General features: G+C 42.1%; 1 protein-coding gene across 3 annotated transcripts in view; it reads right to left on the reverse strand.

The window, feature by feature from the left end:
- The window catches only part of MITF (melanocyte inducing transcription factor), a 156,259-nt gene that overhangs the window by 6,671 nt on the left and 123,371 nt on the right, over window positions 1–26,217 (reverse strand). Inside the window, exons 1-6 of one of the 3 annotated variants that reach the window (XM_065408532.1) lie at window positions 15,272–15,304; window positions 13,803–14,030; window positions 12,165–12,248; window positions 10,324–10,419; window positions 4,756–4,873; window positions 859–933 (exon numbers count right to left, since the gene is read on the reverse strand). In XM_065408532.1, coding sequence (XP_065264604.1) covers window positions 859–933; window positions 4,756–4,873; window positions 10,324–10,419; window positions 12,165–12,248; window positions 13,803–14,030; window positions 15,272–15,304 — 634 coding nt within the window. Of the gene's footprint in view, window positions 1–858; window positions 934–4,755; window positions 4,874–10,323; window positions 10,420–12,164; window positions 12,249–13,802; window positions 14,031–15,271; window positions 15,305–26,217 lie in introns of those variants that run through there. The other 2 variants (XM_065408531.1, XM_065408530.1) reach the window with 2 other exon arrangements.

Consider the following 26,217-nt stretch of genomic DNA (forward strand, 5'->3'; position numbering starts at 1 on the left):
TTTTCAACTGGATAAATTAAGACACAGAAACTGAGTGATTTGTCCAAGGACATCCAGTTTGTCAGTGGAAAGGCAGAAAAAGACCTAAGGTTCTGAGTCCCAGTCTCATTCTTTAAGTACTTTGCCATACTTCCTCAAAACACTACATGATCCAATTTAAAAATCTTAAACCATACTGTGCCATCAAGGAGACGTTGCTATTGAAACCAATGGGGAGTTCTGCTTTCTAACAAGAGGCATGAGATTATATCATTTCTAAAAACAAGAAACAAAGGATCCTAAAGTGTCCTTTTAGAATTTTAAAGTTAGTAAAACACGTGTATTCATGGTTGGCAAATATAAAAGTATGCTCCTTAAAAAAAATATATAATAAAAAAATATATGCACACAAGTTTAAAGAAGAGATACATGAATTGATTGCATACATTAAGTTTTTGTTTAAACTACAAATTTTGGTAAAATTTTGTATGGTGTATTTGTCAAAGGCAACTGGCCACATTCTACTCGCAGTTATACCAGTGCAGGTGAAACCCCTTTGAATTCAGAATTTGGAGCATATTCTCATAAGTTTAAAAAATTGTTCTCAAATAATTGTTTTAAAAAAATATTGTTTTCAATTCAATAGCGAGTTTCAGCAATCAATATGAGCGAATTTGGGATATTCGATCTGTGGCTATAACCAATAAAGTGGTGTAAGTACTACACAGTAAACCACCCAAAGCTTTAAGCAGCCTGCATTCCAACGCCTTTTTAAAAATAATTAAATCCTTAATAATCATCTGTGTAACTTACTCGTCACTGTGGGTCATCAACTAAAAAAATAAGGAAATATTGTATACTGAGCATAATCAAACTTACTTAAGTTGTGATTGTCTTTCTTCTGCCTCTCTTTAGCCATCGCCCTTGCTTCTGACTCTGTAGGAAAAATACACGCTGTGCACGTGAATGAAGTCATTAGAATTTTGGAAATTCAAGGAGTACAACATAGCAATTTATACAGCACATCCATATTTCTGATGTCATTTATTTTATCACTAGGGATATGCCTCACTACAGAGACCATAGTAACACAGCTACATCGCTGTAGCTTTGCTGACATAACCCCATCCAGCGTTCCTCAAACTGGCGGTCCCAACCCAAAAGGGGATCACAAAGCAATTGCATGGGGGTCATCAGATCACAAAAAATATTGGGATAACCTTTCGATCCTTCACTCGGGTTACCATACCTTAAGTTCCCAAATAGAGGACACTGCTGGGGGAGGGGAGCTGGAAGGGGGGTGGGTACAGCAGCTGCCAGTCTCCCGCTACCCAGCTCTGAAGACTGTTCTGCTGCCAGAAGTAAGGGTGGCAATACCATACTGTTGCTTTTCACTTTTTGAGAGGCTTCAGTGCCTTTGACTGCAGGGATAGCGATTACATGCTTCATTTAGTGCTCCTCTGAGTATGTACAGTAATTTGGGGGAGGGGGGGCGGGGAGGGGGATCGTCAGAGCCTGAAATATTTTCAAAGAGGGGCTCAGCAAAAAAAGTTTGAGAACCCCTGGCGTAGAGGAGGCGTACAGAGACAGAAAGGGTTTTTCCATCCATGTGGAAATACCGCCTCCCCAATGATGATAACTACGCCGATGGAAGCACCATTCCATTGACACAGCTGTGCCTATATTGGGGGTTAGGGCTACATAACTGTGTCAGTGAGGGGTGTGTTTTTTCACACCCCTGATTGACATTGCTAGGTCAACCTAACCTTAAGTGTAGGCCAAGCCTAAGAGAAGAGAAGGGACCTATTTCAGCAAGGTACCTAAGCACAATGCTAAGACACAACAACGTGCTTACAGCAGTGCAAGAATTATCCAAGCATTATAGAAAAAAAAAATTTCACTTCTTTAGAAGCAATAGGTGAAATCCATCCCTGAGTAAAATACATTGACTCCATTGGAGTTACAACAGGGAAGAAGTTAACCCAAAAGTTCTAAGGAGGCATCTGCATAGCCACCTAGAAACAGGGTGAGATTCTTCCACTGGATTTGAACCTCTCAGCCATAGTGTGCAGACAAGCAAAGGGTTTAAATCCCACAAGGAAAGGTGGTGTGAAAAATATGCTTAAAAACACTCTAAATCTGCAATTACACATATTTCTGTTGCAGCACAAATAATTTTACTCATCACATGGGAACACAATACAAAACAAGTAAGAAGCAGCTCTACCGCAGATCATGATGTGTTTTCCTGAACACAGAAAAGGGATTATGATGTTCTCAATATCACCGTACTTCCAGACCTCAGTTATGGGAGAGCAAAAGGCTTTTCTACCCTGAGGATGCAGAGATCAGAATTCTGTGTCTGTATCCACACTGGGGACAACGAAATCCTCATTTACAACAACAGATCTCCTCAAGGAAAACACTACTTTCTGATTTGAACTGATACACCCCCATCCCACACGACATCAAGATGATTGCTTTTTAAAGGGAAATTCTTCAGATGCGTCCATATTTTTATATGCATTCTGGTACCATACATAAGATGTGAGGCACTGTCCACACGCAGGAAGCCAGTCCCTGCATATGACCTGCTAGCACATATTCTGATGTCTCTGCTCTTACAGTATGCAAACCATTGCTCTGAACCACCCCCATCTAAGGGATGATTGTGGCAGGAAGACAGTCGACCTAATTCCAGTCACTTATCTTGACTTAACACCACATTTGAAAGAGCATTACTCATTCACAGTTTTTTTTTGCTTTACATCCCAAGTCATAGGCGCCGACTCCATGGGTGCTCCGGGGCTGGAGCACCCACGGGGAAAAATTGGTGGGTGCTCTGCACCCCCCGGCAGCTTCCCGCCCCAGCTCACCTCCGCTCCACCTCCACCCTTGAGCGTGCCGCGTGGCCCACTTCTCCCCCTAGCTCCCAGTGCTTGCTCCTGCGAAACAGCTGTTTCGCGGCGGCAAGCGCTGGGAGGGAGGGGGAACGCAGCGCGCTCGGGGAAGAGGTGGGGCCGGGCCGAGGATTTAGGGAAGGAGTCCAATAGGGGCAGGGAGGGGGCGGAGCTGGGGCGGGGACTTTGGGGAAGGGGTTGGAATGGGGGCAGGGCGGGGGGCGGAGTCAGGGCGGGCTGAGCACCCACCTGTGCCGGGAAAAGTTGGCACCTATGTCCCAAGTCTTACACAACCTTGTACTGTGCATCTGCCAGTCTGGCTGCTTTCCTATGTATTCCCTCAGGCTGTGTGCTTAGCTTGCATCCAGAGGCTCAGCTAACTTTCCGCCATTGTGGAACATCCTGTGCCTGGTTGCTATGGTCTTCAATCAGACTACTTTCGCAAAGGGCTTTTGGAGTAGCACCCCTTTTTTAAGCATCTCTACACTTCTAGTGCAATCCTAATGGCCTTCCAAGGCAAGCGACCATTTTATCAGCCACAACAGCCTTTGTTTATGTGGCGTGACCACATGTCAGAAAGCAAACGCCGGTGCCAATGGCTTGGCGCTGGCACAGAGGGAGGACTCCCGCCAGAAGAGTCAGCACGTGTAGAACTGGTCAAGGAGTACATTGGAGCTCGCTGCTGCCCAACATCTATGGTTTAGTTCAGTGAGCTTGTGAGACTGCAGGACGCCAACCTAGCAAATAGGTAAGAACATAGGCAGCCAAGAAACTATGCCTCTAGCATGTTTGCTGAAGGTTTCATCCCCAAATCGTCCTTAGAGTATGTCTCTTGTTAAGAGGAACTGGTCATGTGCTTAAAGCCAGTTTTACATGGGCATAAGGTGTACTTAATAAGTGGGCTGAACTATCCCCTAAATGTGGCTAGCTGCTATTTTGCCTCATTCCCAAAATGAAAGTGAAACGAAGACACCGAGAGGTGCCTCAAAGAATACCAGCTTTCCCGTCTCTAAAACACACCCCCAGTCTTAAAGTTTCACTCTAGTTTGCTTCTGCATACATTTGTATTTTAAACAGTTGAATAGGTTTTTGGGTTATTGCTTTTTTAAACTCATGTCTTTTTTAAATATATGTTCTTTCCCTTGGAGCTGCAATGGAAAGTGATTTTATCCATCTGTTACTTCCTAATGCATCTAAACGTTTGGGATCAGAGCACTGTTCATATGTAAGGAAAGGCTGTTTTAGGACGTAGGTGATGAGATTCTTGGAAGATTCTTAACCTTTATTAGGATATAAATGAGTAAATATCCATTCATTCCTCAATACCTAACCACCTAAATGCAGCAGCAAGGGGTAATTTGACACTTGTTATAGGATCCCACAGTATTACAAATTATTTTCTTATCATTAATAATCACCCCCATTGGCAGAGTCACTACATACAGTATTCTTCTCCGTGAAGTCTCTTGAGAAGCATCATGTTAATTCAAGTTGCTATTTCACCTATAGCCGGAGCAGCATCTAATAGATCCAATCTAGAGAGTAGCTATATAAGAGATGCAAAGAGCTTTCTATCTTTTAAATGCTGCAGGGTTTTACTCTGCAGGTTGATTATGAAAACCCTTGGATTTCCACGTATTATGGTACTGTCCTTGTTTGTTACAAAGCAAACTGATTACATATCTACGGAAAGGAAACTAACCCCTCATGGGCTGTGTAGTGGAAGCCAACAGGCCTGCTAGGAAATGTACAGCAAACTGGAGAATCCAGCACCTCCAAATTTCCCTTTGCATAACTGAATTTTCAAAAACATCTCTTAAAAAAGGAAACCCTCATGTCAGATCATTTCAAGTGATAACGTTTTAAGATCATTTACCTGTGAGCTCCCTTTTTATATTGGGAAGATTAGCTGGACACGAGTTGCTGATGTTCAGCCCTGAAGGAGGCATGCCTTGGTTGCCATAAAGGTCAATCAAATTGCCAGATACGGGTAACTGGAAAAGATAAAAGGGAGAAGGGTCACTTGCTGTGACCCATCTGAAACACTTGAACAAAGCCAACATTTGCTAAGAAAACTGTTCTCGGCTCCATGCGCAAACAGGGAGCTCAACATCACTAGTGAAAATGTGCCTGGATGTGAAAAATAACTACTCTGCAATCCTTTCTCAAAGGCGAGATCCCAGAAGACACAGAAAGCAAAGGATGATACAGAATATATAGACAATGCCATACGGATGCCAAGGAACTTCACTCTCCAGGCTACGAAGGACCTCTGCATAAGAACTAACTAGATTTTTCATATGTTATGATATTGTTCCTGTAGAGTTAGTTTAAAAAAACTGACTATACTTGTATTGGGGGAAAAAGGAAAAAAAGCCTTTAAAGTTTAAAATGTAACCATAAGAGGGAGCCCAAACTCTCCCATAAATGTTAAAGAAGTGACATTGCCTAACAGAAATGAATTACACATTCATGTAATGTGGACTTGTTTAAGCCAACTGTATTTAGTTGACCTGAGAGCTGCCTGCATAGTATAGACCTACCTTGATTTGGGATTTTCCTGTTCTAACATGAAAAACACACGGGGGTGGGGGAGGTTTCCACACTTTTTTGCATTATATGGGCCGGGGTGTCTCAAATCACGGAGTTAAAGTGCCATTGCATTCTTCAGGAGTTCCAAGTACCTGAGAAGGCCTGCTAGGAGGAATCTGCAATAAATGGAGCCTTATGGTCACATGACCTCATGTTAATGATGTGAAGTCACCATGTGGCAGGAGAGGATGCAGGCTGCACAAATTGTGCAACTGATAAACGTTGGGGCACAGGGGCTTATTGGAGAAATATCTAGTCAAAAGTGACACCAAGAGTCTTAACCTAACTACATCCAACTCCCCTAAGCATACAGGGTACGGTTATGAGGCGTCCGTTAAAAGTCCGGTCAGCGGTGCGGTGGGGCTAAGGCAGGCTCCCTGCCTGCCCTGGCTCCGCACGACTCCCGGAAGCGGCGGCATGTCTGGCTCCTAGCAGCGCAGGGGGGACCAGGGAGGCTCCATGTTGCCCCCACAGCTTCCATTGGCCGTGAGCCACAGCCAATGGGAGCTGCAGAAGCAGTGCCTGTGGGTGTGCTGCCCGCACCCCAAGCCTAGGAACTAGACATGCTGCTGCTTCCGGGAGCCGCATGGAGCCAGGGCAGACTGGGAGCCTGCCTTAGCCTTGCTGTGCCGCCAACCAGGTTCTGCCTCAGGTAAGCACCGCACCCTGAACTCTGCCCCACACCCCAATCCCCTGCCCCAGGTCGGAAACACCCCCCCCCCCCCCGCAACTTAACTCCCTCTCAAAGCCCGAATCCCAACCCCCTGCCCCAGCCCTGAGCCTCCTCCTGGAGCCCATACCCCACACCCCCTCCTGCACCCCAACCCCCTGCCCCACCCATGAACCCCCTCCCACACCCAAACGCCCTCCTGGAGCTGCACCCCCTCCCACACCCCAACCCCAGTCCTGAGCCCCCTCCAACACACCCAAACGCTCTCCCATAGCCCACACACCCTCCCGCACCCCAACCCCCTGCCCCAGTCCTGAGCCCCCTCCTGCACCCCAAACCACTCATCCCTGGCCCCACCCTAGAGCCCAGACCCGCTCCCGCACCCCAACTCCCTGCCCCAGCCCTGAGCCTGCTCCTGCACTCCAAATCCCTCATCCCTGGCCCCATCCCAGAGCCTGCACCCCCAGCCGGAGCCTTAACCCCCTCCCACACTCCAGCGAAAGTGAGTGAAAGTGGGGAGAGTGACCGATGGAGGAAGGGGGGTGTGTGGAGTGAGTGGGGCTGAGGCCTCAGAGAAGGAACGGGGCAGGGGCGGGGCAAGGGTGTTCGGTTTTGTGCAATTAGAAAGTTTGCAACCCTAATGTGGGGACATAGGGAATACATAATGCACAAGCTGTTTTTACATGCAGTATGATATATATGAGTGAGGAAAGTAGAATTGGAGTATACCTAGTTATTTCTATCTATTTTCTCTCAGTTACAACTGTGTAACCTGTAGGCAGCGCTGTTAACACGCAAAAGATCGTTAGGCTAGAACATAGAGCAGAGGTTGCTTATTATAGGCAAACAGGAGCTACTTATTATATGTGCACTGGTAGCAATGCCTAGAGTTAAGATTGCTGAGCATTTCCTATTACCGGATCATGTTTTCAGTTGCTTATAACTGTTTAGGCTCCAATTTTCCATACCAGGTGTCTGCCTCAGGCTGAATTTGTTTGGGTACAAGATTTGGAGGGAAAATAGGTTGCTTTGCTCATGTTCAAAACTTCTTACAACTGTTTCAGAAGTAATGATAAGCTGTAGTGCCTCAATGCTTTGGAGAACAAACTTGAAATTTGACAGTTGAGTCTCTAGTGTCAGGGATGTGCCTTCTGCTGTGCCTGGGAAACCCCACTCAAACTTGGCCAAGTTACAAGCCTCTGAAAAAGTGAGGCCTGCTAGCACATATTCTGATGTCGCTGCTCTTACAGTATGCAAACCATTGCTCTGAACCACCCCCATCTAAGGGATGATTGTGGCAGGAAGACAGTCGACCTAATTCCAGACACTTATCTTGACTTAACACCACATCTGAAAGAGCATTACTTTTAAAGGAAGTCAGGCTAAACGTTCAGGAAGCATTCCATTCCATTTCGGAATTTTGCTTAAGCTTCGTTGGTTTTGGTGAGTTTGCAGTTAAACTTCCCCACCCGGCTCCGCTTTTTAAACCTAATTTGTATAAGAGCTAAGCATTAGGTACAATACCCCAGCTATTCTGCTGCTGGGTCACTTCCAAGCAGACTGCAAGTAGGAGGTGGCCTTTGTTATGTTTCTTACTGTCAGATCAAATACATCACACTTGAGTTTTGGTCACAAGTGAGAAGACAGGTCTTCGGCAGCGAAGGGCTAGTGCTGTAATTTATTGCAAAAAGCCTGATGCTTTTCAATTAAGTGGTGCTTGAACCTCCCATTAGCACTCTCTCACTATAGATCTTCTATTTTGAAAATCAAGTGCACTTAGGGTGACCAGATGTCCCGATTTTATAGGAACAGTCCTGATTTTGGGGTCTTTTTCTTATATAGGCTCCTATTACCCCCCACCCACTGTCCTGATTTTTCACATTTGCTGCACTGTTACCACATGGGGCAAACTGGGCCTTTTCTTTTTTGTTTCTAACAGAACAACAAAGCCTTTGTTATGGTCTAAGCTGAGTGGAGCTATTTATAGATTGAGAGTCTCTGAGGACTGCTTCCTTTCCATGTTCTTTCACCTCGTAGTTAAATCAATAGTAAGCCTACAGATGTTTTACAATGTTACAGCAAGACAGAGTAAGTTCTAAGGACCCAATCCTGCTCACAATGGCAAAATTCACATTACTTCAATAGGAGCAGGATCAAACTATTTGAACAGTAGTTGCAACAAGATACGTGATATGGTTTTTCTTGTTGCTTGAGAAGAGCACTGGCTTGAAGTTTACTGGGGAGAGTGGGATAAGCTTCCTAGCCAATGCAGTTTTACTTTGATGACACGAAGAAGCCCAGATGTTGCCAATCATATTATAATATCTCAGTATACAGCAAAGTGTAGAAAGCCTGCATCCTTTTTTTAAGTAATTGATCAAATTAACCCAAAGGACAGAGTTTTTCCTAACGCTATTTAAAGCTACTTATACTGGAAACTGAATAAATAACAATGAACAATGCAATAGTATTGGACTTTAAAGTTCACTCTCAATTCATTTAAATCACAGGTCTCATTTAAATCACCAGCTGATGAGAAAGGTCATGGGAGCAGAAGGGAGTGAGTGGCAGATCAGAGAGCATGAGGGTTTGGAGGTCTCCATTACAGCTGTGAACTGTAACTGCTGGCACATGTGCCTATTGTGTTGTTACTGGGAGCATGTATGCACACGGGGCAACTGAAAGGGTTCCCCACTAAAGTAGCACAGAAAAGCACTGGGTGCCTTTCTCGGGGTGCAAGGTTCCCACATCAGGGGTCCCTGTGAAAGGGCATAGGGGAGGAGAAATGTAGGAATCACTTATGGAAAGGTTCTATGGGATTTAGTAGGAATTAATCCAATAGGATTCTATAGAAATTACTCCAAGAATTAACCGAAGAGGATATCCTTAATAGGAGGTATTATACTGCCCATGGGTTTTTGTTTTAAACCATCCTAACAGGTTTTTGTTTTGTTTTTTTAAACCATCCTATAGAATTCCACAGCAGAGATGTGCATTTTGAATCATGCTATGAAATTTAGGAGTGAATTCTATCCCTGTGGCTCAAAACACCGATTTAAAAGTTATTTTTATAATCTAGAGGACTTTTCTATGAGGGATATAACTAGAGCTTCTGCAGTGGAGCACACAAGCTCAGAGTGTGTCCCTAGGATAGGTGTGAGATTTTCTGGGAAGAAAGGGCTAGGCTGTATAGCATCAAGCAGGTATTATAAAGAGATGGCAACTAATGCCAGTAAGTCCCTTGAGAGCTAGCTGTTAATTCTGGAATTAAATAAAAAACAAACTAATATCAACTGACTCAGTTCTACCGTGTCAGACTTAATAGCACTGATACCCTAGGCAAACAATTTATTGGTGTCTCTTCCATCTCACACATCCCTCCTTTCTCCTCTCTGGTTTTCTGAGCTCCCTTTTCTCTTTCCTCTCTTTCTTAAGCTGTCATTTTCTTTACTCCCTTGTGTTATTTTTCTACCCTCTTGCCAACCTCTCCCTCATCTAGAAAGAGATGTCTTGTCTCTTGTCTACACATAGAAGTTATATTGGTTTAAACTAAAGGTGTGATGTTAAACTCATTTGGTTAAACCTGTGCAGTTTTGCATGTGGATACAAATAGGTTTAAACCTGGTATATGTCTATCTGCTTACCTTGCACCTGATGTAAAGCTATGTACGGATGTAGGAATCTAGGGGCACAGGGATCTTTACATCTGGGCTGCTGATTCCCCAGGCTGAATTTAACTTCCCTGGGCTAGCTCCATCTCACAATGTAAGGACAAGACTAGGTGAAATGAGCTTAACGTTTGCTAATTGGAGACTGGGCCAGGTACCATGATGACCTCCCACTAGGGGTGAGGGGAAAAAACTCCTCCCCTTGCAACTAGCACAGGAACCCCCTAAATATGACTCCAACACAGATGGTTGTGGCTATACCAAAATCCAACCCCTTGTAACTGTTGTCCCACAGCAATTGCTAATTTTTTTAAACCAAGTTCCACCTTGTTGCTTTCCAGTGTAAATTCTTAATAATCATTATATCATCTACCTAACCACTAGAGACGGTGGCTAGCAAAATGTGCTGTGCAGTGATTTCACACTAAAAGCTATTCTAAAGCGGAGGTGATTTAGATGTAGCTAGACAGGACGCCTAGCAGTCACTATAATGGAAAAGAAAGGACCATTGTACCGTATTTGCCATTTGCATGGCAGGATCCATCAGTCCAAGGATTTCTTCATTATAACTTGATTCCAAGCTAATTATGTCGTCAATTACATCATCCATCTGCAACAGAAAGGTGAATGGGGAAAAATGCAAATAACTTGAAACTGAGTTTGTAACAGGGTTGTACACAATAGTAATATTTAAAAATTAAAGAGAGACCCAGCAATGCATACAGCCCCCCTCACTAGTTCTGTCTCTGTTGGACCCTGAAACCTATGCATTTTTGCCATACTCCAATTCTGTCTCCCAGTGATAATCACTACTCTCCAATCCCAGGAGCGGGTAAGCTGCCTTCAGATATCATCAATGACATTCTTTAATCAGCAGGAGGAGTCAACATTGAGTTGCCAAGCATATCAAGACCAAATGTGCCACAAGTAGGTGGGTTTGGGAGGCGTAGGGCAAAGAAAAGGGCACTGTCTCCAGTGCCACCAACCAGCGTGGCAATTCTACACATTTCAGAATGGTTTCCGGTGGCAACTTCAGAGAGTCCATTCTTGTATAATGGCCAGCATTTGTATTCCCAGGGACTTTGATCAGAGTGAGGTTTGAAATACAGCTTTGAAACTGACAGCCCCACAAGCTTTTTTTTTTTCCTGGAGTACCATAAAATCAGAGATAGCAGTAAACTGTGATGGCATGTGCACTGGGGAGGATGGAAACAGAAGTCTATTCAAACACTATCAGCAAAACACATACATAATTTGAGACTAGCTTCTGTGAGTTTTTTAAAACTGGCATAGAACTTTATGAAAGAGTTGTGGGACTAATATGAACCTTCCTTCCTGGTCCTCATCTGTTTCTTCTTTCCAACCTCCTCTCCTCACCTTTCCTTCTCTCCTCTCCTAACCCTTGTATTTCACTTTCTCGCCTATCACCATTGCCAAGGATTTCAAAAGTTTGTCCTTGAAACGGTTGCCTCCATCTCTGGTGGAATCCAACTGGTTCACCTCCCTGATTTTTCTCTATTGGCAGCTATTTCCATGGGCGACTCATAGGAGATGAGTATCAGAGGGTTAGTCTGAATCTGTAAAAAGCAACAGAGGGTCCTGTGGCACCTTTAAGACTAACAGAAGTATTGGAGCATAAGCTTTGCGTCTGATGAAGTGGGCACTCACCCACGAAAGCTTATGCGCCAATACTTCTGTTAGTTTTAAAGGTGCCACAGGACCCTCTGTTGCTTTTCATAGGAGATGCAGTTTCCGAACCAGTTCAACAGAGCAGGGAGTCCAGAGAGGAAAATATAATAACAAAGAGACACTGTAGCAATTACAGGCTATATACTAGACACCATTTTTGCAGGGGAGTGAGAATTCATATCCTTGACCCATATATCCCTATGCTAATAAGGAAATATTAAACTACCTCATCTCACATTATCAAATCTGAATGTAATCTCCATAGAAAGAGGGTGATTCAACATACTAGAGCATCCTAAATAAAATGACAGGATAGAATTAGAATGCATTTCTCCTTCCCACTTAAATCCTATGAAAAGAGCAACATACAGGAGCATTCTTTCCAACAATCTTCCCAAGACTTATTTAGAATGCAGAGGCTAAGATTGGCGTGTGGAAGAAGGGTCAACCCTTTTCAGATATACATCTAATGCACTTTTGAAATAAACTCATAGAAAAGGACACCACAGATTTGGTTTCTATATAGTAATTCTGCCACTCTTATCCTTAAAAAAAAAAAATACACCCTACAAAGTAGGGGGTAAGTTTCCATATTGGTGATCATGGGTAAACATAGGTTCTCTTTATAAAGGGTTCTGTTCTCCCAACTCCTGTATCATCCAGTACCTGCATGCATGACGCTCGCGTGTGTGTGTTCAGAGCCGGGCACTCGCTCTCCACCCTGCTTTGCTCTTCAAATTTATAAAATCCCTGTGAATATAAAAAAAGGGGGGGAAAGCAAAGCATGGACCTGGATTTATGGCATAGTCTCTCCTCTAGACAGGCATGGTTGAGCCAGTGTCATGCACACATGTGCCTGATGACACAGCAATGTGAAGCTTTAACTCCCTAGAGAAAAAGCAAAATGGGGGTGTGATCATGATTATGGGAAGGAGCTATTTTATTTTCATTTATTTTAAAGCATGTAAACAATGGAATAAAAGAACAGGGAAAGCCCTGCTCTCTTGGCATGTGCAAAGTGATCGCTGCAAAAAGTAAATCTGAGAAGACATGCACATTGCATTATTATATACGATCAAAGTAGGAGCACTGGATAAATTTGTTTTTAGAGAGTCTTCTTCACTGGACTTACGCAGGTGCACAAATACGCATCGACTTATATGCACTGGATAGTCTTACACTTACAGATGTACATAAGCATTAGCATCGGCACACATTCGTCAGCACCAGTGAGGTTGTTGCTGCAAATGCTGCTGCAGAAGACTTCTAGGCATCATGCAAGTGAAATTTTGCATGTGCACAATGGAGGGCTGAGACTGAAATCCCAAGCAGTAATATTTTAAAAGGGTATAAACACAGTGATATTTTGGGAAGCTATCTAACTAACTCATAACTCGAAAGAGAGACAAGGTGGGTGAGCTAATATCTTTTATTGGACCATCTTCTGTTGGTGAGAGAGAGAAGCTTTTGAGCTTACACAGAGCTCTTCCTCCAGTCTGGGAAATGTATTCAGAGTGTCCCAGCTAAATATCAGGTAAAACAGATTGTTTAGCATAAGCAGTTAACACATACTTCAAGGGCCTATTCAAGGTGAAGTTGCCTGATAATACCCCTGTAGTCATAGGACAGAAAGGGGGGTTAAGTGGGTTACAGGTTGTTGTAATAAGACATAAATCCAGTGACTTTGCTAGACACTAAAAATCACAATCTTAATAAAGATATGAATTTAAGGTCCCAGGATTATCTTTTGAAAGTACTGTGCAGGTTTCCTTCAAGGAGGACTGACAAATCAGATATAGACAGATCGCTTTTGTGAAAAGTTATTTCAGTTTTATTTTACTTCAAAAATTCTCTCCTCACAATGGTTTGTGGTTTTCTCTCTTTTTTAAAAAAAATGCCTTTTACTCTTTATACTCTGAATGAGCCACAAAAGCATTATTCCAGAAAGTTACAACCAACCAACAAAAATGGCTTTGCATTCGTCAAAGGTCAATTACTCACTGTTCTGTGCATTGACCAGGCACAAAAGAGGCTTTAATAAGATGTGTAAGCTGAGTACAGCAGCGCAAAGGTTAAAAAAAATTGAACTGGGCCACAGATTTTTCACCCCAAATATTTTATATTGATATATACATATTTTATATATTAGAAATGACAGTTATATTTTTCAAGTCAACGCTTCACAACAGAAGATAAATTTGAGATCTTTATCATGAGTGACTCTGGCTTAACCGTATTCACAGAAGATAAGTCAGAATTTTATTAAGCATAAGACAAGATCACAGCAGAGACACGATTATTTACCTCTTTTTCACAGTTGGAGTTAAGTGTAAGCATAGCCATTGGACTGTTCGGTGCGCTGCTTCCAGTTCCAGGTGGCATGACATGATCACCAGGCTGGTTTGGACAGGGCAAGCTCAGAGCTTGGTTGGTATGTTTATTTGCTAGAGTGGTAGAAAGGTACTGCTTTACCTGCTGCCGTTGGGCTTGCTGAATGTGGTACTTGGTTGGATTTTCAAGGTGAGTCTGCACCTGCAAGAACAGGGTAAAAGGACTGCGTTATTGTTTTGTGGAGTCATTATAACATTATTCTAGATGCATGTTTATCCCAGATATACTTCATGGGCCAGATCCTCAGCTAGTGCAAATCTGTGTTCGCACCACTGAAATAAATTGCATTTCAGCAAATTACAATAGCTGAAGAAATGTCTATTTGCCTCCTAATGTACCAGTACTTGCAGTTCATAAACTTAATTCAGGATTCCAGATTTGATTGTTTTTCCCACTATTCTGTTAATTTTAAGTGACAAAATTAAGTTATTTAGGTTGGTCTCCTGTGATCAGTGGTCAAGAGAGTCCTGTTTTTTGAAATAGCTGACAAGTTTTTTGAAAAAACAGTAAAATATTTTTTAGTCCAAATGACAAATGTAAACAAAATTAAGCAAATTAATAATTACATTTTCCTTTGCAAATAGAACACTTAATGCTTATATATACTTAGCATAATTTGAGCGAGACTAGGATAGCCTCTTTAAAACATGCGCTGGAAATAACAGATGACAGAACAGAAATATTTCAGTGTTGAAAATCTAAGTTAAATTAGTTTTCTATTCAGTATCCTCAGACATTTTCATTAATAGTAACTTTTATATTAGAGCAGCCTTTTAACACTAAGAATATTTTTAAATGAAATCACTCATGCTGAAATGAGCCTATGCTACCATGTAGGCAATAAAAGAAAGGCAACAGCCTTCCAAGCAAAATTTTCACCACTGTTTGATCATTATTGTATTTATCAGACACTGAACAGTATTGCTTTTATCAGCAGGAAATAATGGATAAATTGAAACACAACATCATACTGAAAAAGCTCATTACTTTCAAATGTTAATTATGATAAAATTATTTTCAGTTGCTGAACAGCTACAAAAAAAGGTATCGTATCTCCCTAATTACTTTTTGTGGAACAAAACAAATAAAATATACCAGATAATATACAGATTAAAAAGATTTCACATTATATATATATATACATACACATACACACACACACACACACAGGTAGCCAATTATTTTTGTCAAGGTCCAAATTCCGTTGTCAAGGTACAGTCAAGGTTCAGACTCTAAAATAATTAATAATAAATAATAAAATAAAAAGATGTCGGGGTCCATTCAAAAGCATCTGGCTGTCTGGATTTGGCCCACGGTCCACCTATAGACAACCCCTACAGCAAATCATTTTTAACAGGTAAAGTGAGCATAAGATAACTCACCTGATAATGATTATATTCAAGCATTTCAAGCATGTTTATATGTTCCTAGCTTAACCAGGGAAATGGCTTAGCATTTATCCTTTATTTTCTGTTATTCCAGTTCAAAGGCTCATGTACAGATGCACCATAAACAAGCTATTCTGAAATGGCGGAAGAAATTTTACTACAACAGCTCAGGCTTATAATAAGCCAAGCTAATTAGTTACGCACATTGAGAAATAAACAGTTCACACAAGGGGCTTTTCTTGGAAGCCATGCAAGTTTAGCCCTAAATATTGGTATTAATTTTTTTCCATAGCTTTGACGTCATGCTTTTTCATAAACATAAAAGGACCTTTTAAGTGATGGACTATCAAAGTCAGATTGACAGTTAGCTCAAGGCCAATTCACTATTCATCTTTAGTTCCAGTCATACTAACAGACAATGGTAGTTTTCTTTAGCAGTAAGGTTAAGAGTTGTCTGTCCCAAGTAAGAAGCGGAAGCTGCAAGAAAATGCTACAAGTTTGATGCAGTATTCACTGGCAGTGGTGTACACCGAACAAATGTATGTAGTTGTCTAGTCCTATGCTGAGCTTCCATGTTTATTGTATATTGTCACACTCCTCCAACCTTACCTAACCCTATCTGAATTGGGAGGACATGGGCTAGGGCAAAACACCCACTCTCCACGGTGTCATCTTTATCCTTCCTCACCAACTCCTAGGGAATACCATAATAAGTTTATCAGACTTGGGTGTGCATTACGACCTAAACATTGATCTGACATTGTAAGTATCTAGCTTCTGGCATGTAGAATATGGATTACCAGAAAAGTCCCAACGCAATTCTACGATCTGTAATTTAAAAAAGGCTTCATCCAAAACTCGTTGGAGGGGCAATGAGTTTGTTGTGTTCATACTGTTAAGGAAACATGTCAAACTGTTCCTGTTCAATCACCACTGAAAGTGGGATTTTAACATAATTTATTAACCAGCCTGATACTTTGTTGCGCTTGAATAATTCAGATCTGTGGTGGCAGTAATAGCTCTAGGTTTTCCACTTTAACGTGTGTGTCCTGTGATTATGTACACAGTTTTTAAAAACAGAAATACACCTATCTGTAACCAAATGCCACGCAATGTTTGTAAAAAGAGCTGTGTGCATAATGTTTTTTTCAATTTGCTGACAATTCTGAAAAAAAAAATTGTTTTGGTCTCATGAAAGTTTCATTTTGATTTTGAGCAGTTAAACATTTTTGAACTTTGAAAAAAATAAAATAGAAGGAAATTTTGAAAACAAAATGCCATTTTGAACTGAAAAATTGACATGTTTCTACATTTTTCATCAAAAAAAGTTGGGGTTGAACATTTTTCCTGTTTCTGTAAACACGAAGATCGTAGCATGTGCAATTAGCTTCTGTGTCTATACTAACATGAACACCCAAGACTAAGCCTCTTATGCTTGAAGATTATTTACAAAGATACTTGTACAGTTATTTGTGAGATTATATTAATTCCATTATTTAGAATGCAAATCAAATTAACTTTACAACTAACTTCCTCTACAACCATGGCCCAAGCGAAACTGGATTTTTATAGATGGAAAAAATAGCTGGTTACTTGAAGGAACACCCTTTCCACACAAATTCATTTGTTTCATCAATGAATAGGAAATCTACGAACGCAGGCTATGCATTATCTTCCTTTCCAAAGGGTTACTTAAGCTCCTAAACTTATTCTGAGCTGGGTAAGCATACCATGACAAATTTCCTAGCCTTCCAGATAAAAATTATGACCCCAATCAGAAATCTAACAACAAAAATCCATAATTTTCCTTGTCCACTTGTAAACATTATTAGCACACGTTAACTTACAGTATGGCAGGCCGCAGTAGGAGATCAGGACACTTATGTGACGCACTATACAAACATGTAGGAAAAGACACTTTCTGCCTCAAAATGCACACACAACTTGTGAGAGAAAAAATATAAAAGTATGAAAGGTGATGTACCTTGGGAAATAACACCAAAAACTGGATGAGAGGAAGGTTTGAAACAAAGCCATTAACTTTTGATAAAGAGGGTTTTATTGTAATAGAAAGATGTACAAGTATGGATTGCCTGCCCCTTTTCCTGTTGTATGTCCCCTCCTTGGAAATAAGTGGCAGTAGATGGTTTAAGCAAAGAAATGCCTTGCGAATGACTCTGTAGGGGAAAGTGAGCCTCATATGGAAGGAAAGAGTGCAGTCACATGGAATGTTTGGGGGAATTTAGAATGTCTCTGCATTAGCGGAAGTATTATATGGAGTTCAGAAATAGAAGAAGCTTATTGGCACTGAAACACTGTTTTATTTTCAGTAATGGTGAACCGAGCAACAGCTAGAGACCAGGTCATCCTATATACACCGCACCTTTTCTTTGGATTTTTCCTCCTACAAATACACTAAGTCTGTATTTTGCTATCTAGCAAAAATTACTCTGTACTTCATTAGTATCCCATGTAGGTTTAAAAAAAGGTCTCTGGATATTTAGACTGCTTGTTAATGGTCCCATAATTAAAATGGACGGAGCAAGATCCTATTTACCAGTTATGCGAAAGGACCCTCCCAACCCATTTGAGGGGCATACTGCTAAAACTATCCATGGTGTAAGTAAAATCAGTATTAGGCTCCAAGATTCCCTAGACCATACAAGCAGTGGCCACAATAACTGAAAATGTATGAAAGTTAATAGATTCATTTTTTCCCAGCCCTTATAACTAGGCGAGAATGGTTAACAAAGCTAGGGTATTTTCTCATCAAATATTTAGCTAGTGGCTTACACTAACTCTAAGCACATAATGCATACTATATTGGCAACTGTTTCCTCCAAACCCATTACATCCCATACTCAAGGTCAGTAAAGGGACACCTCAGAAGTTCCATATTAGTCTACCAGTCTAGAGAACCAAAGACACTTCCCATCAAGTGGGTTGGCGGGTCCAGAGTTCTAATGCTAATCCTGGTGACAAGTACTGTGCAGAAGTGTCTGAGAGTACTGTATGTACTAGAGTTGGTTACTGTAGGTGGGAACTACATCTGTAGCCTGATGTAGGTTGCTGGAGGTCCCTCTGAGGTTGTTCTGAACCTGGTTGTGCATTGTGTTCTATATACTTCCAAAAGCTTTGAACTGCTCATTTTGTTGCAATCTACAAGATGTCCCTTTGCATGCAATCATCTGTTTTCTCTTTAGGAATTTGTAGGTAAATCCTGTTCATTCCTTATATGTTCATGCTATTAAGTCTCCACCCCAAGACATTTTATAAATACATTCTTTTCTCTATCCAGACTCTATTTCTGCTCCTAGCCTGGTTATTTACAATCCTATTTCCAACCCCCACACCTGGGAGAGGCTCATCTGCTCACCTCCCACTCCTACAGGGTCACCAGTTACAATCCTCTAGCAGGTACATGTTGGAAATGTTTCACAATGCTTATAAATTGCTTGATATGTTTATCTGGATACTTTCCATCACCTCACCAAATCTTAGTGTGAAGCAAAACTAGGTCTGAGAATCAACACCATTTACTTGCACGTGGCTTACATATCACACAAGGTATAATAAGAGTTATTAAGAGACTAATTCATGATTCCATAAAGAGACACACATCTCAGAGTCCTATCTAACTAACTGTGAAGCATACTATATTTGTAAAGGATTTCAAGACAGATGTTTTTCATTTCAACGTAAACAAGGGACCTTAGTTTTACAGGAAGATAGAAGTCTGCCTTGCCAGGTGTTATTTTTATTACACATAAGGCATAAAAGATGAGTTAGAGTATTTTGAGCTATCAGATGGAGATCGATAACGTCTACCTTTGGACAGAGTATACAGGATTAGGTGAAAGTGGCAATGGAAAGTGAACCAACAAATTTAGGTAGACTTTCTTGGGAAAAGCAAAAGGCAGCTTCCTAACTGTAGAGCCACCCCCTTATCATATCTCAGTTCCCTGCTCTCAGATATGGGCACACTAGAGCTCCTCAGTGAAATAGTTGAAAAAGGTTTCTAACTATCAAAACTATCTACTTTTCCCCTAACCTCATTCTCTGAAGTGGCTGAACTGTGTTTGTTGAATTGTCCAAAATACTTCTGCCTGCAGGGGAGCACAAGCATAGAAAACTTCAGATAAAGTGAAAATGCTTTTTATAAGCAGCTGAAAACAGGGGCTTATAATGGAAAAGCTTAGGTCAACTTAACTAAATTTGGTGTGTGTGTGTATGTGTGTGTGTGTGTATAGATAGATATGTGCATGTGCTTTCTGACATACCTCTCTGTGGGCATGTTTTGGGATATGCAAATACTATTGATAACAGTTTTTCTTTTTAAATATAGTTATGGGAACCCTGTATTTACTTGCCATTTTAACATGCTCAATAAGGCTTGTTAGAGACCTTGTCCTAAAAATTTCTGAACATTCATTGAGTGTGTTTCCCAGCTTCACAGAGCTACCTACATGTTAAGTATACTGAGTATACTCTCAGGCTGCACAGGCTATGATAACAGTCACTATCAGTACTACAACAGCAGCCCCTGGGGGAAGAAGTGTTGGGTTTGACCTTCAGCTCTGCAGCACAGTCCCAAATAAAGGATTAAGTACTAGAGCTGGCTGCAGGAGTAGGCTGGTATTTTCCATGCAGGATGGGCATCATACTGAGTTATGTTTTAATGACTAACCTCATTTTACAGACTGCATAACCGAGCACATTTGGACAATTCCTTCTAGGAGGCAGTGTGGCAAAATGGATGGAACTTGAATGTGCCGTAACAGAATCCATATTGCTAATCCCAATTTGGGACGCCTCTCAGTGGGATCTGAGGCCTTGATCATTCAATGAGGTTTATGAAGGACACAGAATTATTAACACCAGTTAGAAGAAATGAGTCTGGAACTTATGATCTCCTGGTTCCCAGTTCAGTGCACAGTCTCTAAGGTACATGGTTGAGAGAAAGATAATTTTGTATCCTGACTGGAGGCTTCAGTTCTATTCCCCACAGTAAAGCAAGATGCTGAGCAGCATGCTCATTGCAGAAGGATCACAGAGATTTTAGCATCAGGATCCTGTACTGAGTAGGGTTACCATATTTTGAGTGTCCAAAAAGAGGACACTCCACGGGGCCCCGGCCCCGCCCCCAGCCCCGCCCACGGCCCCGCCCCAACTCCACCCCTTCCCCCAAAGTCTCCGCCCCAACTCCGCCCCCTCCCCTGCTTCCCGCGAACATTTGATTCGCGGGAAGCCGGAAGCAGGAAGCAGGTAAGCTGCGGGGGTGGGTGGGGGGGGGGGAGGAGACGCGGCCCACTCTGGCCCCCTCCGGCAGCCGGCCCCGGCCTCTCCAGCCTGGCTCGGCTCGGGCCCTGGGGTGCCGGCCCCGGGCCAGCCCCCGGCCCAGCACCCCCAGCCCAGCCCAGCCCAGCCCGGGCCAGCACCGCCGGCCCCCGGCCCGGCCCCAGCCCGCGGCCCAGCACCGCCGGCCCCGGCCCCCGGCCCAGCGCACCCCCCGGCCGCCCAGCACTGCCGGCTGCCCAGCACCCCCGGCCCCCGGCGGCCCGGCCCCCCAGCACCCCCGGCCGCCCAGCACCGCCGGCCCGGCGCGGCCCCCGGCCCGGCGCACCCCCCGGCCGCCCAGCACCGCCGGCCCGGCGCGGCCACGGCCCCCGGCGCGGCCACGGCCCGGCCGCCCAGCACCGCCGGCGGCCCGGCCCCCGGCCGCCCAGCACCGCCAGCCCGGCGCACCCCCCGGCCGCCCAGCACCGCTGGACCCCCAGCACCGGCGGCCCGGCCGCCCAGCACCCCTGGTCCCGGGCCAGCCCCTGGCCCCGCGGCGCCGGATTTTCCCGGACATGTCCGGCTTTTTGGGATTTCCCCCCGGACGGGGATTTGAGTCCCAAAAAGCCGGACATGTCCGGGAAAATCCGGACGTATGGTAACCCTAGTACTGAGTAATAGCAGTTTTCATCAGCTGGTAACTCAGCCAAATCTAAATGGATTTTCATAGGGACAGAGGAAATTCTCTCATCCCAGGTCTAAGAGTGATTTATTTCATGTAGTAACCTTAAAATAAGAAAGTTACTAGAATAATGAAGTAGAATAATTACAAGAGATTAATGAGGAATTTGGAACATGGATAAATGGGTGTGGGGGCGATGCTGGAATTACAGCATGAAGACTGGTGGACATCATGGATGTAAGTAATAGCCTGAAAAGTGTCAGGATGAAGACCTGGATTGAATGAAATGCCCACATACAGACTGGATAAGGGCCTTGAGTTAAAGTATTCTTGTTAGACATTCTATTTTCTCTGCTACTAGGGGCATCTGCTAGAGAGAACAAGGAAAGCGACATCCCCATAGCTTCTGAATGTCACTCTTCATTCCTTCCTCACCAAAATTCAAGTTGTTCATAAAATAGCATCCAGCCTTTGAAAGACAAAATGCTGGTTTGTTAAATATGTTTTGCACAATAATTTAATCCAGCAACTAAATGGCTACAAGTTACTGGGAGTTAAGATGATGGAGTTAATTAAATCATCCATTAGTTGTGGTTTTTATTGGCTTAGAGGCCACTGGGGACACTCCAAGTCTATCCCCTATTGCAATTAATACTCTAGTTCGCACCAGTGTCTAATTTTGGAGAGAATGCTGAGAGAGTGTCTTATTTATAAACTGGTTGGACTGTGGTATTGGTGTCTACACAAAGCCAAAAGCGTAAATGGGTTCGGTATGTTTGGGATAGAGTTTTAAGACTACAGGCATAAATCTAGTACAGTTTGTATTATTAATCATAATTATTTTAGTTTATGTATTTGTTGTAGCTTGTTTCTTTAGGCAGAATGTTCTGTTCATAGGGAATTATTAAATGACTGAATTTATGATGTAGTATGATGCAAGATAGGACTGAAGATAAATGTAATATACCACCTGCTACATAATGATCCTTGCACGTCCAATTTTACTTTCCAAAATTAAATTCTGCAAACTATTACTATACATCTCTTAAGTAGAGTTGGGTGAAATTTTTCAGACAAAAACCATTTTAGCCAAAAATAATTCAGATTCAAGTCAACCAAAACATTTTGCTAATTAGTGCTGAATTTGCTAAAAAAATTAGCCAAAATCACCCACCCCAAAAATAATCAGTGCTTTCTTATGATAGTTCTGAAACAAAATATTTTGACTTTTCAATTCAAAATGAATTTTTGTTTGACTTTTACTTCAATTTTAATAAAAAAAATAAAGAGGTTAAAAAACCCTCAAAAACAAAATAAAACATTTTGTTTGACCTGAAATCAATTTTTTTGTTTGTTTTGTTTTTGTTGGTTTGTTTTAACTTTTTTGGTTCTCTGAAAAGTTTGAAAAACTTGTTTTGAATCAACCCAAAACTATTTCCCCCTTCCGCCCCCATTTTTTGTTTCAGCTTCTGACCCAAAATTTTGTTATTTGCACAATTCTACTCTTAGGTCATTTAGAGTTGCTTTACTGACTGGCTGTTTTTCTGCAACGGTTTGACAAGTTACATTACATTCAATACCACTGACATAATTGCTGCCAGTGTATATTAGGGCTACTACTAAGAGACTCTTTTTGTAGATGTTTCCAATTTCCTGAACATAAGAGATTTCTGCAGTATGGCTACAAATGATCCCTTTATTAAAACCCCCAAAACTTGCTGAATTTGTAGGTGAATGGAAACCTCAGGAGGGGTGGGGGGAGGGAATCATTGAATTTGGATCCATTTCCACTATTTCTTTACTCACTTTCCATGAATGTTCTTGCAAACAAATTTGACCAGAAAGAATATTCAGGGAAAGAGGAAGTTAATTCTGAATTCAAATATTCACCGAGACACCTAGTTCTATGAGTTATACTTGTCCATTCAGAGACTACCACAATACCATGTGACTTATGTGCCCAATCAAAACTAACCAATGGAGCTACAATTTTGGATAAAAAGAATCCGTAAGCCAAGGCACAAAAGAGATTAAACAAGAAAACATTCTAAAAATACATTAGAAGCAAGAGGAAGACCAAGGACAAGGTAGGTCCATTACTCAATGAGGGGGGAAAAACAATAACCAAAAAGTTCAGTAGTGATTGAACATCTAACATACTGAATGCCGGTGAAAATGAGATATTTTAGCCTCAGATCCTAAGGAAAGAACAAATTAAAAATTAGACAAGTCTTCAAGTCTCCAGGGCCTGATGAAATACATCCTAGAATACTCAAGGAGCTGACTGTGGATATATCTGAGCCATTAGTGATTATCTTTGAAAAGTCATGGAAGATGGGAGAGATTCCAGAGGACTGGAAAAGGGCAAATAAGGACAACCTGGGGAATTATAGACCAGTCAGCTTAACTTCAGTACCTGGAAAGATAAAGGAGCAAATAATCAAGCAATTTGCAAACACTTAGAAGATAATAAGGTAATAAGTAACAGTCAGCATGGATTTGTCAAAAACAAATCATCTCAAACTCACCTAATGGCTTTCTCTGACAGGGTAGCAAGCCTTGTGGATGGGGGGGAAGTGGTAGATCTTGACTTTAGTAAGGCTTTTGATATTGTGTCGCGTGACTTTCTCAAACAAACTAGGGAAATACAACCTAGATGGAGCTACTATAAGGTGGATGCATAACTGGTTGGAAAACCATTCCCAGAGAGTAGCTCTTAGTGGTTCACAGTCAAGTGGAAGAAACTATTGAGTGGAGTCCCACAGGGATCAGTTCTGGGTCTGGTTCTGTTCAATATCTTCATCAATGATTTAGATAATGGCACAGAGAGTATACTTATAAAGTTTGCAGACAAACAAGCGGCGGACCGGCTTTGAGAAGCACTGGTCTAGAAAACATGACCTATGAGGGAAGATTGAAAAAATTGGGTTTGTTTAGTCTGGAGAAGAGAAGACTGAGGGGGGACATGATAACAGTTTTTAAGTACATAAAAGGCTGTTACAAAGAGGAGGGAGAACAATTGTTCTCCTTAACATCTGAGGATAGGACAAGAAGCAATGGGCTTAAAGTGCAGCAAGGGCAGTTTAGGCTGGACATCAGGAAAAACTTTCTGTCAGGGTGGTTAAGCAGTGGAATAAATTGCCTAGGGAGGTTGTGGAATCTCCATCATTGGAGATTTTTAAGAGCAGGTTAGACAAACACCTGTCAGGGATGGTCTAGATCAGTGATTCTCAAACTTCTGTACTGGTGAGAACCCCAGTTTGAGAACCCCTGGTCTGGATAGTACTTAGTCCTGCCATGAGTGCAGGGGACTGGACTAGATGACCTCTCGAGGTCCCTTCCAGTCCTACGATTCTATGATTTTCTGCCATACAGCTCCTAAGTGATATACAAACCAAGATTTTTTATTATTTTTTTGCGGGAAATCTGTGGTAACTAATTTCAACAGCAAAAAAATATTCAAGCAAGCGGTAAGTTTCTCCAACGGCAATTCATGAATAGAAAACGAAAAGAGAAGCTCTCTGCCTGGCTGCGCTCTTCCTTCTCCCTCACTGTCTCTATATTCCAATACCACAACTAATCAAGAGGCAGCACAACAGAGTGGAGGGCAGGACATGCCCTGAAGTTCCATGTTGAAGTGCAATTATATAAGCCGGGGACTGGGGGATTCAAAACCTCCAGCCCATATGGAGTCTTCCTCTTTCCCCTTCCCATTTTAACCCTGACCTGCTGTAAGGATAGCTCATTCATAGGCATTTAACTGTTTCACCTACCATTTGAAGACTGTAAGCTCTTCAGGGTGGACTATGTCTACAAAAAAAAAAAAAAAAAAAAAAAAAAAAAAAAAAGGAGCCTAACAGACAAGCTAGGTTCAACGAGGAAGAACTGGGAAGCCAAGCCAGGATCTCCTGGTTAGTAGGAAGGCTCTTGTGCAGTATCTAGCACAAGAGTGCCCCGATTCTCATCTGGGCCTTGACAACTGACAATGTTACAGGAGCCATGTGATTTTCTGCCTCAAGTCAACATAGATGTCTTGGCTTACATTTGTGGCCCACATCAGCAAGGAAAGGAGAAACCTGAGTTCCATGCATTACACAGAAAAAAGAGTTTCCTCTTCCAAAATGTCATCGAACCTTGCTAATAAAGCTAAACCAAATCACTCTGCTTAGCAGAGGCAAGGCTGGGCACAGGAACATACCAGAGATTCAGAGGATATTTATTATCCAAGAGAAGTAAAATAAATAAATAAACAAAAATGAGCATTTGTTCCATTTAAATTGCCCTAGGAGTTGCAGATTATAATTAGGGATAAAATACTTTTGAGTTCGTTTTCTCAGCTCAATAGCGCTTTTTGTTACTCAAATAGCTAAATGTCATGGGATTTTAAAGAAAGGTTAAAATACTGTATCATTTAACAATTAATGATACCAAAATATAAGCCATGCAAACCCACATCAACTGAAAGAGTTGCTGACATTGGTTATGTCTACTTCATTGGAAAACAGGTTCAGAGGAGCAATATATTCTGGAAACAGGATTTCAAAGACAGATTTTAGCAACTCTAAAGGTTTTACCAATTTTTTTTGGGGGGGGGGGGGAGGCGCGTGAAGGGTGTAACCAGACAATTAGTGTATTTTAATACGTATTAACTTTTTGCCATAATTGACCCCACTCCTATGATCTTCTAAAAAAGCCCTCTACGTTGTTGCATTTGCAAAGCTGAGAAAATTAGAAATAAAGTGAATGTAAGAACTGCAACAGCTTCCTACCAAGAGCCTTCCATTGCCAACACAAGAAATAGGGGGAAAACAGGGAGAAAACCCAACACCCATACCCAACATGTTTCTGTGCCCTAGATTAAAAACAGACACCTGTTGCTACCAGTGAAAGACTATTCAGGCCTGAGGTATTATAAAGATGTATAAACTAAGTAACACATGAGAAAATGGCATCCAAGCTTGATTGTCAATTATTGGTGTCT

The sequence above is a fragment of the Emys orbicularis genome, chromosome 7, assembly GCF_028017835.1.
Source record: "Emys orbicularis isolate rEmyOrb1 chromosome 7, rEmyOrb1.hap1, whole genome shotgun sequence".
Lineage (NCBI taxonomy): Eukaryota > Metazoa > Chordata > Testudines > Emydidae > Emys > Emys orbicularis.